The sequence below is a fragment of the Gymnodraco acuticeps genome, unplaced genomic scaffold (assembly GCF_902827175.1).
Source record: "Gymnodraco acuticeps unplaced genomic scaffold, fGymAcu1.1, whole genome shotgun sequence".
Classification (NCBI taxonomy): domain Eukaryota; kingdom Metazoa; phylum Chordata; class Actinopteri; order Perciformes; family Bathydraconidae; genus Gymnodraco; species Gymnodraco acuticeps.
The window spans coordinates 1,942,619-1,954,974 of NW_022990023.1; the positions used below are offsets into that span (position 1 = coordinate 1,942,619).

At 40.1% G+C, this 12,356-nt stretch overlaps 1 protein-coding gene across 1 annotated transcript in view; it reads left to right on the forward strand.

Moving 5' to 3' along the window:
• lrp2b (low density lipoprotein receptor-related protein 2b) overlaps nucleotides 1-12,356 on the forward strand; it is a 44,308-nt gene that overhangs the window by 7,009 nt on the left and 24,943 nt on the right. The window contains 20 exon segments of the mRNA XM_034214327.1: nucleotides 629-831; nucleotides 1,388-1,528; nucleotides 1,954-2,163; nucleotides 2,262-2,454; nucleotides 3,103-3,228; nucleotides 3,334-3,464; nucleotides 3,930-4,067; nucleotides 4,612-4,890; nucleotides 5,208-5,447; nucleotides 5,575-5,697; nucleotides 5,865-5,981; nucleotides 6,220-6,597; nucleotides 7,038-7,286; nucleotides 7,566-7,774; nucleotides 7,964-8,148; nucleotides 9,485-9,713; nucleotides 10,141-10,318; nucleotides 10,524-10,652; nucleotides 11,375-11,541; nucleotides 11,861-12,004. Coding sequence (XP_034070218.1) covers nucleotides 629-831; nucleotides 1,388-1,528; nucleotides 1,954-2,163; nucleotides 2,262-2,454; nucleotides 3,103-3,228; nucleotides 3,334-3,464; nucleotides 3,930-4,067; nucleotides 4,612-4,890; nucleotides 5,208-5,447; nucleotides 5,575-5,697; nucleotides 5,865-5,981; nucleotides 6,220-6,597; nucleotides 7,038-7,286; nucleotides 7,566-7,774; nucleotides 7,964-8,148; nucleotides 9,485-9,713; nucleotides 10,141-10,318; nucleotides 10,524-10,652; nucleotides 11,375-11,541; nucleotides 11,861-12,004 — 3,769 coding nt within the window.

Here is a 12,356-nt window from a genome sequence, read left to right on the forward strand (position 1 = left end):
TGCTTTCTCTCAAATATGATGGAACTACATTGTACTTTGCTTGTGGTGCTGAATTCACCAAAAACATTTGAAAAACTCACAGAAATGTCCCTTATTAAGAAATGACGACCCAGTTACTCTAGAGAATCCACAGACCTTGTTGTGCAGTTTCATGTAAGAACTATTTTCTTTCTTCTGAACTATACCCGCCAATGAATAAACATGAGCTTCTCGTCTATAAGTCAAGCTTCCTTCTGCTCTGTTCAATGCTGAGTGGACGTATTTCTGTAGAAAAAATAATTCCTACTTGAAACGGCTTACAACAAGGTTCGTTGATTATCTTGAGTAACCAAGTCTTGATTACATCCACTTGTAGACGCAGACATATCTTAGGCGAATAGCTCCAACATTCACACCGAAACAATCTAGATTGAAAAATAGCTCTGCAGGTAAAAGAAAAATATGTATTTTTGATTTTGGGATAAACTGCCCCTGTTTAGTTACAAAATAAAACACTGAGACCATGTTGAGACAGACATTATGTTGTGATGTTTTTTGTTTTGATGGCACCCTTGAAAGGGAGAAGAATTTATTTATCTCATTGTACATGTATAATGACATTCTATCTATTCTTGATGTTGTTTCCCAGGAAAATGGTACTAAATGGTGCAACCCAGGCTCCACATCCATTTGGAATTGCTGTGTTTGAAAACAACGTGTTCTTCACGGACTGGACCAAGATGGGTGTGGTGAGAGCCAACCGGTTCAACGGCAGCAACCCAGCTCTCCTCTATCGCACCGCTAAGCGCCCCGGCCATGTTGTAGTGTCACACCCTGCCCTGCAACCCGTTGGTAATGCACGCAACCTATAACGAGAATTCCTACATAACAATTCAAACTATTATTTTAAAGGTCCCCTATTACACTGTTTTTCATCAATATATTCTCAGATATATACAAATCATGTCTCTAAAGTGTTTGGCTCGAAATACCAAACCGATTATGCATTGAAGCATCCCATAATCTCCTCTGTTTCAGCCCTGTTTCAAAAGTGCTGATTCTCTGTCTGTTACTTCAGATGAAAATAAGGAGCCCCTCCCCACGCCCCTCTGAGAGATATTTGGTTAAAAAGAACACAATGGTGCTCTAGGAGGAGGTTCAGGTGATCAGGGGGGGGGGGTACCTTGGTTGGTGATTGGCTAATGGTTACACAAGCCAAAAAATCGTTATGACACATGTTTACGTATAGATGACATGAGAAAGTGGATTTTGCATAATAGGGGACCTTTAAAATAAACCAGAATGTGCAACTCTCTATTTCCTTTTGTTCAACACAAGATTCAATGTTATTTGTTATCTTTATGTATTAATACTACATAATTATAAAAAAAACACAACTGTCCTTCAGTGATGAACCCCTGCGGCCGACACAACGGAGGCTGTCAGCAGATTTGTGTGTTGAGTCACCGCTCCGACAATGACGGTCTGGGCTTTCGCTGCAAGTGTAGCCATGGTTACGACCTGCATTCAGACCGCCGGACCTGCTATAGTGAGTTAACCTTGATTTCTTACTCGATTCATATTATTGCTTATGTTCTGCCTTCGGATGTTATTTATAAGTAATGCACATAAAATTGACGAGATCTACACACATTTTATAAATTGAAATATTTTTGTATTATTATTTTTGATTTATTTAGGTAGCAATTTCAAAAGGTTTGCTTATCAAGGTGATGCTATGCTGACTTTGGCGTACACAAGTTATCCATCAATAGGAATTATTATCAAAAATAATCTCAAAAGTGTTGGTTCGAATCAAATTTAAGGCACAATATGCATGATCATTACACATTTTTCCATGTCAAATATGTTGTATCTAAACGATCTTCTTAAAACAAACAGTTAAAAAAAAGGAAACATGTTTAGAAAGCATTTTTTCCTGCTAGTAATCGCTGCCACCTGCTCTTTAAACAGAGGTGAAGGACTTCCTGTTGTTGGCCACCTCTCTGGGGGTGCGGGGGATCCCACTGAACTTGTCCCTGCAGGAGGACATCACCCTGCCCCTCTCTGGGCTCGGGACGTCTTTCTCTGGCTCAGCTGTGGAGTTTGACGGCAAAGAGGAAGCCATTTTCTACAACGACAGGTCCAGAGGCCTCGTCTATAAGTCCAACCTCAATGGCACTGGTGGGTTACTTTTTCAGATGTATTATAATGCTCTGTTACGACAGCACTGTGTGCGATGAGGATTGAGTTTACGATTTATTTTCCTTATGCATTCTCAGTCCAACAGATCTTAACGGGCTACAGAGTGGGAATAATTGACGCCATGGCTTACGACTGGACCTCTAAGGTCTTGTTTTGGACCACGAGCACTTACAAGTCGGTGGTGGCCTTCAGAGTCGCAGACAAGTCAAGACGAGACGTTGTGACGGGATTAAGGAACCCAAAAGGAATCGCAGTGCATCCCAGTGCTGGGTGAGTGCTTAAACGTATCCGGTGTAAATACTGAAGAGAGATTGGTTGGCTCTGAGGAGAATTTCACGTTGCAGGAATATCAATGGAATAAAGTACAGTATACTTAACGGTCCCTTAACATACCCACCATATGCATTTTGTTCACTATGATGAACTGAATTATTCAAGTTCAGAAATTAAAATGGATTGTCTTGCCTCTGAAAAATACAGAAAAATAAATACTTTAGGCAACAAAGTTCAGGTATTATCCATAGTAAGACATCAAAGGTAAGTGATTTCTTAAGCTGAAACCATTTATCGACAAATATATTAGACGTTTGACAAAAACAATAACCAACGATCTTGCGAAAATGGCAAATCATTCTGTTTTCAGACACTCCAATATGGACATGTCAAGCTTTCCATATTTGTATTTTATATCAAACTGAATATCTTTGTTTTTTTGGATTGACAAAACAAGACATTTAAGACATCATTTGTTGACCACTAGTATGGTTATTATTTTATGATCCAATTGATTATTGTAGAAAATAGATTATAAGACATTCATGAGTTTCATCCCTACTGATTTTATTATGTATATATTTCCTTTTGATTTACTCTAAACTGATTTGTCCTCTGTGTGTCTAATAAAACGTTGATCCACAGCTACTTGTTCTGGTCTGACTGGTACCGTCCCGCGGTCATCATGAAAGGCTTCACAGACGGCAGTAACGCAGTTCCTCTGGTCAACACAACGCTGGGATGGCCGTATGGACTTTCTGTTGACTATGTGTAAGCACAGTAATGACCTTTAGTAAACTATTCTCAGGCATTTTATTTTATTTATCAGTATTCCTCCTATTTGCTGCTTGATTCCTTGTGATTGGGCTTCAACAGGATGGACCGGCTGTACTGGGTGGATTACCAGTTGGAACAGATTGGTCACATTGGCATCGAAGGATACGACAGACAAACATTTACCAATATCGGCCAGATCACACAACCCTACTCTCTAACTATCTATTCAGGTGAGTCTGTTAGTCTCTCCTCATACCTCCCATTTAATCTAATATTACACATGCACAATATTATTCAAATTAAATATGTAATTATTCAGGTTTATCTTCAGCTTTGATACAATAAAACCAAAGGTCTTATATAATATAAACTTCTAAATATTGCTGAACTGACCTAGACTGTGGTGAACAGAGGGTAACAAAAATTAATTTTCAATTCCAGAAGAAAAATAAAATGTCTTCATATTTCCATTCTGCCATAAGGGATGTGTGTGTGTAATACCTTTGTTCTTATACTGACTTGGACATTATGTTATTAGAATAGGGTAAATCATGCTTTGGGGGAAATTATAATACCACTTATTTGAGCTCATAAGTCACTCATTATTTGTGTTCTTAAATTTCATTTGTTGTGAATGTAAAAAAATGTTGAGTACCTTTACTGGTTTCAATTCCTGAACCATATATATTTTGCAGACTACCTGTATGTAGCTGATATAAGGACCAAAGGAGTATTCGAGATGAGGAAGAGGGATGGAGGAGGAAACATCATGATCAGACAAGGAGTCACCGGCATCATGAACGTCAAGGCCTACACAGCTGACCTGCACAGCGGTAAGCTCTCACAGCATTGGAGTCTGGGGATAGTTAGACAGGTCAGCCTGCACTAACTGAAGCAGGATGGTTAAGAACATCATATAAAAAAAATGTAGACTGGACCTCAGTGGTGCATACACACACCATGCTTTCATGCCAGTTAAATTGATTATAGTGGAAGCGTAGTGTTAACAATCTATATGCCAGCCATCTTGATGATGTTATCTTTACATAACCTGCCTTTCAATTGTTGTTTTAAATATTATATTTAACTGGAACTTCTCCTTTTTGTCCGGGACATTGAAATCTTCCAGGACACATTAACTGGCACCAGAACTTCACGGAAAACTTGGTTTATTTAACTGTGTGTATGGACAGGACTAAAAGCTAGTTAGTAAGCAAGAAGGGCAGTGACAAAGCAACAATAGAACATTTGATATATATCACTATCTCAAATCAGAATACTAAGTGCCTGCATGGATAGAGTGATAGCTGTGCCGTGACCAAACCAGATATAATATCCAGAGACCTGCTGACTCTTTCTTCATCCTCCTCCTGACAGCTATCACCAGCCGCTGCAATGTGGTGGCCAACGGGCTCTGCAGCCACTTCTGTTTCCCGACCCCCTCCTACAGCCGAGTGTGTGGCTGTCCATATGGCATGAAACTTCAGGCCAATCAGAGGGACTGCATCAAAGACGATTCTGTCCCCCCACCTGATAACAACTGTGGAGACCTCGCCTTTGAGTGTGATGAAGGACGCTGCAGGCCCAACTCCTACCGCTGTGATGGAATTAGTGATTGTGTTGATAAGTCTGATGAGGCCAACTGCACCGATACAGGTGAATGTATAATATTTAAAAAGTGTGTGTGCAAAATGAATGTGCAAACCATAATTTTTCTTTTTTTATTACTGCCGAATGTTATTCCATATTGTTTTCCATTCTATTTCAATGTAAATACTGCTATATTTGACTATATATATTTTTTTCAAATATTTTTTAACGTTATTATATTTTTCTTAAAATAGTTCTCTATCTGTGTTTTTTTAATTTTTGTTTTACTTTTATGTATGCACCATGACATTAAGTCAAATTCCTCGTACGTGTCAACCTACCTGGTAATAAACCTGTTTCTGATTCTGATTAATCATTACCAGGAGCGACCTGCTCTCCGAACGCGTACACCTGCAACAACAAGCACTGTATCCAGTCCGGTTGGCGCTGTGATGGCATGGATGACTGCGGGGACGGCTCTGATGAGACGAACTGTCCCACTCGTCTTCCCACCACGTGTGACCCCAGCTACTTTACCTGTGATAACAACAGGTGTATCTCTCAAATGTGGTTGTGTGACGGTGACAACGACTGCGGCGACGGCTCGGATGAACACAACTGCAGTAAGTATTTGGGGACTGTCAGTCACTGTACTGTAACATGATATTACTCCATATGATACTGAGCAAACCAAACACTTTTTGTACATTTCGTGCAACAAAAGTCTAATAAAAGAGCTTTGATTGACAGATTCGACCATCACTACATGCTCTCCAAACTACTTCCTGTGTCCCGACCACCGCTGCATTTTCAACTCCTACGTGTGTGATGGAGACCAGGATTGTCTTGATGGCTCTGATGAGAAAAACTGTGGTATGGATCTTTATAACTTAAATCTTTATTGTTTTGTTATGTTGATAATAAATTCACCTTAATGAGCCACATTTTAGGTTGTGAAATACCCATTCATGTTTTTTGCTTTAAAAATTGTTTTAGTTAACTAATATTTAACCGACTATTGTTCTACTTTCCACCATAAGAGTACGCCTGTGCCTCCCATGAGTTTGCCTGTGCCAGTGGGGACCAGTGCGTCAGTTCCAGATATCAGTGTGACGGAGTGTTTGACTGCAGGGACCATTCTGACGAGCGAGACTGTCGTAAGCAAACAAACATAATAATTGTTGTAATAAGCGATGTGATTATGGCTGATTGCAACACTTTTATTCTGTTAGATATATGGTATCATAGAATGCGTGTATTATTGAATCTGATAGAAAATAATAATTTACCTGAATACATTAAAATGCTAACCATTACAATTTAAACATCTCGCTCTGTCTTTAAGTTACTCTAAGCGAGAGTACTTTCATTTTTAAAGTAATTTTGCTCCCCCAGCCACCCGAGGTCCAGGCCTTTGCCACGATGAGGAGTTCCAGTGCCAGACGGATGGTTTCTGCATCCCAAAGGAGTGGGAGTGTGACGGCCATCCAGATTGCGAGGACGCGTCTGACGAACACAACTCCTGCGCCCCTATCACCTGCAAGCCCAACTATTTCCAGTGTACCAACAAGATATGCATCCCAGCAAGCTGGTTGTGTGACGGCGACAACGACTGCCGGGACATGAGTGATGAGCAGAACTGCCCCACCCCTCCATTCAGCTGCCCCTCTGGACAGTGGCAGTGCCCCACGGACCTGCTGTGCATCGACCTGGACAAGGTGTGCAACGGCCAGAGGGACTGCCCCAATGGAGCCGATGAGTCGCCTATTTGCAGTGAGTTATTGAAGTATCTTACATTGTATATGAGGGCTCAACAACTTATTGAAATAATTTGCGATATACAAATGGCAGGAAGAACAACATTTGTAAAGTCTAAATATAGGTTAAAGTATTAATTTGAATGTATTGTGGAACTGCAGAGATATCATGACCTACAAATTATGTTTTACAAACTTAACTAAATATATTTGTTTGGTCCAGATCTACTTACAAATAATACCATGATAATATATAAATATGTATTGAAGATAGATGACAGTAAAAGGCTAAAATGATCAATCCCCCCACATATTGTATTTGCAATATTAGTCAAAACAATCGCAATTTGTTATTTTCAAATCGTGCAACCCTATTAGATATCACATTTAGCCTCAGGACAGAGTCATCCTACACAAACAAGATGCATTTGATATTGTGTTTGTCATTTCATGTAGACCAAGACGACTGTGGGCTGAACAACGGGGGCTGCAGTAACGGCTGTGTCCAAGGACCGTTTGGGGTTCAGTGCACCTGTCCGTCAGGATTTCAGCTTCTCAACGACTCCAAGACCTGCGAAGACATCGACGAGTGTCTGATCCCAGGTTTCTGCAGCCAGCAGTGCTTCAACGAGAGAGGAAGCTTCCGGTGCTACTGCTCAGAGGGTTACATCCTAGAGCCTGATGGGCGCACCTGTAAAGCTGCAGGTAAACAACACACAGTAGCATCACAAATAAATAAATGTCTAATATCAAGAACATTTCACTGAGATTCTGGGTGTGTATTAATAAGCCACATCAGTTTGAAATGAAGACAATAAATTAAAAAAGCCCTAAATGTATAATTTACAGCCACCTAAAGCATAGTAAGATACTAACAAATCAAAACACCACATTTAAACTAAGCAGAAGATTATTCATTGAGTATATTATTTATATTTGAAATCATTCAGATTTGTAGGAAACAAGATATTTTTCTGCCCTTAGACCCAGGAGCAGCTACACTTCTGGTGGCCAAGCGAAGCCAGATCATCGCCAATCGGATCAACATGAGACCCCCCCTGTTGCGCCCAGTTGTCAGCGGTTCAAGCATCGTGACTGTGGACTTTGATCGTGTAACTTCCAGAATATACTGGGCAGATGCCTCGCAGAAGAAGATATGGAGTGCCTTCCAGAACGGCACCGACAGACGGGAAGTAAGAGAAATGATTGCACAGATGTGTTAAAAGAGATTTCAACCGGTGGTCACACATTTTCTCTGAAAGGAAAACATACACGTCAAAATATAGAATATATGAATAGAATTTGAACATAGCTGCTGAAGGGAAACACAAAGACAGGCTTAAACTAAATCAAACTGTGTTCGATGTGTCCCTGTTGTTTAGGTGTTCTCCACCGGTCTGATGGTACCAGAGAGTATAGCTGTGGATTGGGTGGGGCGGAACCTTTATTGGACCGACTCTGTGATGGAGAACATTGAGGTCTCAACTCTGGACGGTCGCTTTAGGAAAGTCCTTCTCACCAAGAATGTTACCAGCCCCCGGGGACTGGTTTTAGACCCCCGTAACTAGTAAGTAAAGACTGTTAAGCAGAAACTGACATGGGTATTTAGATGGTTTTTAATTTGATGTTACATCACATTTGAGCTACGGCAGCTATGGAAGTAAGAAGAGATAGTGATCCAAATGATGTAAATTGTTTTGTTCTCCTGTGTTTATGACTTAAAGTGCACCTATCATGCTATTTTTAGGCAATAGCATAGGTCTCAGATATATACAAATATATAAAAAACATGTCTATGAAGTGTTTTGCTCAAAATACCAAACAGATCACCCATTCTAGCCATGCCTCATATCCCTCTGTTTCACTTCCTGTTTCAAAAGTGCTGATTTTGGGTATAAAGCTTTTTTTAAAAAAAGGAAATTGATAATAAGCTGAGCTCATGCGGGAGATTCTACCGGCAGCTACTGTCTAAACTAAATACTGCGGTGATGAAACGCCATATCATGGATTATCAAGGATTATTTCTGAAACAGTCTGGAGCTCAAAGGCTTTCTCTCTTGCCGGTTATACCACAAGGTGAGTTCCTTTTTATTTCCTGCTTCTTCACACACATGCTCTGTGCAGTACAGGTTAGCTCTGAGTGTTAGCGATGCTAATGTAAACATGCACCGACCATATTACGTCCAAAACAGTCGGGCATTGTTTCTGATAGCAACGTTTCTGATAGGGCCGTGGGTGTAAAGCCAGCCTACATTTCCGCTATTACGTCATATCGGACGCAAATCTGGATCAGCTCCGTTGTAGCCCCGTTTTTAGAGATTTGGGTACGGAGGAAAAGAGAGAGGGTTTTATTTTCTGACGCTGCGTGAGTTCCCCGAAAAACATAAAAAAGTGCATTTTGCATGATAGGTCCCCTTTAAATAAAACACATGTTTTTATAAGAATAATCTTTGTAGGTTCTCTATCTTTTTATATATGTGAAACTAGTGGGAATAAAATCCCCTTTAGTGTAGTAGTGGTACACTTCAGCCTCTTGTGGCCAAAATGAGTATTACAACAACAAACACCTGAGATGTTTCTACCTGTAATAACTTAATTCTCTTTTCCAGGAATTTTTTATATTATCCTGGCAGAATCTTTTTTTTAAAGTTTTAACACAGAAGAGAACAATATTTTAAATCAGACTTGGATCCCTAGAATTTCTTTCTTTCTCACTTCCACTGTTCCACTGTTAGAGCCTGTGACTTAAGTTTGTCATTGCCATATCTACACTGTAATAACTAATGTGCACATGATAGTAAAGCCTTGAATCTGGAATCTTCCCTTCAGGGTTACCGTACTTACAGCAAGCGATAACACATTCATATAATAAAAAACTCATCACACTGCCATTCCTCCTCCAGCACCAACCTGATGTTCTGGTCCGACTGGGGTCAGAACCCCAGGATCGAGCGGGCCGACATGGATGGAGCCATGAGAAAAGTCATCGTCAGCACCAAACTCTACTGGCCTAACGGCCTCGCCCTGGACTACACCACCCGCAGGGTCTACTTTGCTGACGCCTACCTCAAATATATTGACTATTGTGACTATGATGGCAATAACCGCTATCAGGTTATGGCGAGTGACATGGTAGGTTCAGGTTCATTCAGTTGTTCGGTGTTAGAAAAAACAAAGGGGACATTTTACTTATGGCACGACAAGACAATAACAAAATCAAGACAGTCATTTACTTTATAGCTTGTTTTTGTTCGTTAATAGAAATCAAAATTGTTTTCCATTTTATAAATTATAATTCATTTGAGGCCATATTGAAATTGCAATACACAAAAAACTGTGACTATTTTTATCTTTTGAGAATAAGTGTGATCAATTCTTACTAATATATTTTTCTCTGACATTGACAAACATAATTAAGTCGTATACAAGAAGGTAGTCTTAACCGTTAACACATCTAACAAATCAGGGAGAGTGTAACACTACCTTACTTTTAGATGTGACTCATGGTAAAATAGAGAGTTCCTTCGATTAATAAACAACATAATTCCCCTTTATCCAGGTTCTCCAGCACCCTCATGGTATGACCATCTTTGAGGACAACATCTACTGGTCGGAGCGCTACACCAGCAAAGTGATGAGGACGAACAAGTTCCACGGTGGCAACATCACCACTCTGATGACCAATGTCTACCAGCCAATGGGCATCGTAATGGACCATCCCATCAAACAGCCCACAGGTAACTTCCAAGGTTAAGGTCTACTTTTTGTTGTGCTGCATCTTCCTAATGTTATGCTAACCACATAACTGCTGCAGTGTTGAAGTAATACAAGTGCACAGCAGTTATAAATAGCTGTAGTAGCAGCAGAGATAGCTGAAAATAATAAATGCTGTCAAATGTCATACAAATGTCTAATTGGAGTTGACTCTGTTTTTGTGTGTAGCCATCAACCCATGCAGAGAGCACCTGTGCACTCAGCTGTGTCTGCTGGCAGGCCTCAGACCCAGGTACTACACCTGCCATTGTCAGTCTGGCTGGAAGCTCGATGCCGACAAACGCACCTGTGTCAAAGGTACGTTTATTTTACAGTATATCGGATAAAACATGTTAAATCTCTGTACACATAAACCATATGACTGATTCATTTGAAGATGAAGCTAGATGTATGTTCTCTCTTAGAGCTTGACACCCCCTTGTTTAGTTTAGTTTATTAGTTTATAGTGTCGTGGACAGTCCTATTGATCAACTGTCACAAAATACAGTAAATGGGGCAGCTTTAGCAAACATTGCTAATTTCCAGCTGTTGTCCCCGGCCAGATGATAATGGACACCCTTAAAATCATAATACATCAACAGCATTAGTTATAAAAAAAGGACGAAAGACAAGTAGATACAGGCGAAAGGAACAATAACATGCAAACAACACACGTTACTACATGCATGTCACATATAGCACATCACAATCACATAACAGAAACGAGGGGCAACATCCATGATCACAACATGTAACACACACGCCACATCCAACACAGACCAGTGTGTGCAGATGTAGTTCTCAGTGAACCATGTTTTTAAGTGAGCTGTAAAGGTGGTATATGTATGTATGTCTTTGATTTGAGTGGGTAGGGATTTCCAGTTTTGTATTGCTGTGACCGAGAATGATAACTGACCAAAAGTACTCTTCCTGAATGGGACTGATAGGTCGCCACGCGTGGAGCTTCTAGTGGTCAGTCTGGTGTTGTTACGTTAGAGAATTATGTTCATCTCCTAATCCATACTTTTATTCTTTTCTAGATGACACTCCCTTCTTGATGGTGGTGAGAGATTCTGTGATTGTTGGCATTCCCCTGGACCCCGCTGACCCTTCCAACAATGCAATGGCCCCAGTGTCCGGCATCAGCCAGGGGCGGGACATCGACTTCGATGACCAGCTGCAGTTCATCTATTGGGTCCAAAGCACTGTGAGTGGAGTTCCTAAACTGAACCATGTAGAAATGTTTTATGATATAGAATTAATTTACTGTGATGCAATGACAGCTTTTGATTACAATTCAAATATATTAAAGACCACTGTTCATTGTCTTATACCTTTTTATTGCTTAAGATGAGAAGATAAATGTTAGACTTTGCAGAATGCCTTGCTTGAGTTGATGATTTTCATGATATAATAGATAGATATTTTCCCCCGTTTTTGGTTATTTTTTTACACATTTAATGATTATTTTTAGTTTCTCAAATGCTTGTTTTAACGCAGGGTCTTTGATTTTGCTCCTATATCAGGGTTCTATATGGCAAGTGAAGACCAGCGGTACCAACAGGTCTGAGTTTGCTCCAGCTGCTTTCATGGGCTCGCCGTCTGGTCTGGCTTTTGATTGGATAGGCCGGATTATGTATTACACCAATCCCACTGTGAAGACCATAGAGGTAAGAACAATGTGAAATAAAACCAGACATTAGATCAATCAATCAACAACTTTATTAATCCCGCAAGGGGCAATTGGTTATGAACAGCTTATGTCATGCACACAGGCAGGAACATACAGGAAGAAAGCACACACCCGGGAGCCTGGATGTGGATCATTCCAATTTACACGATAAATAGTTCATAACATCACAATAAGTAAATACATAATCAAGTAAAACAGTTAATTAAAAAAACCTATCAAGAATTTAAAAGTTTGAGTTACTTGAAAACAAATGACTAAACATGTAGGAATGATAAAGGGAAAAAAAACACATGGGAAAAATGTAATAGATTACTAGGGGATGCTGTAGT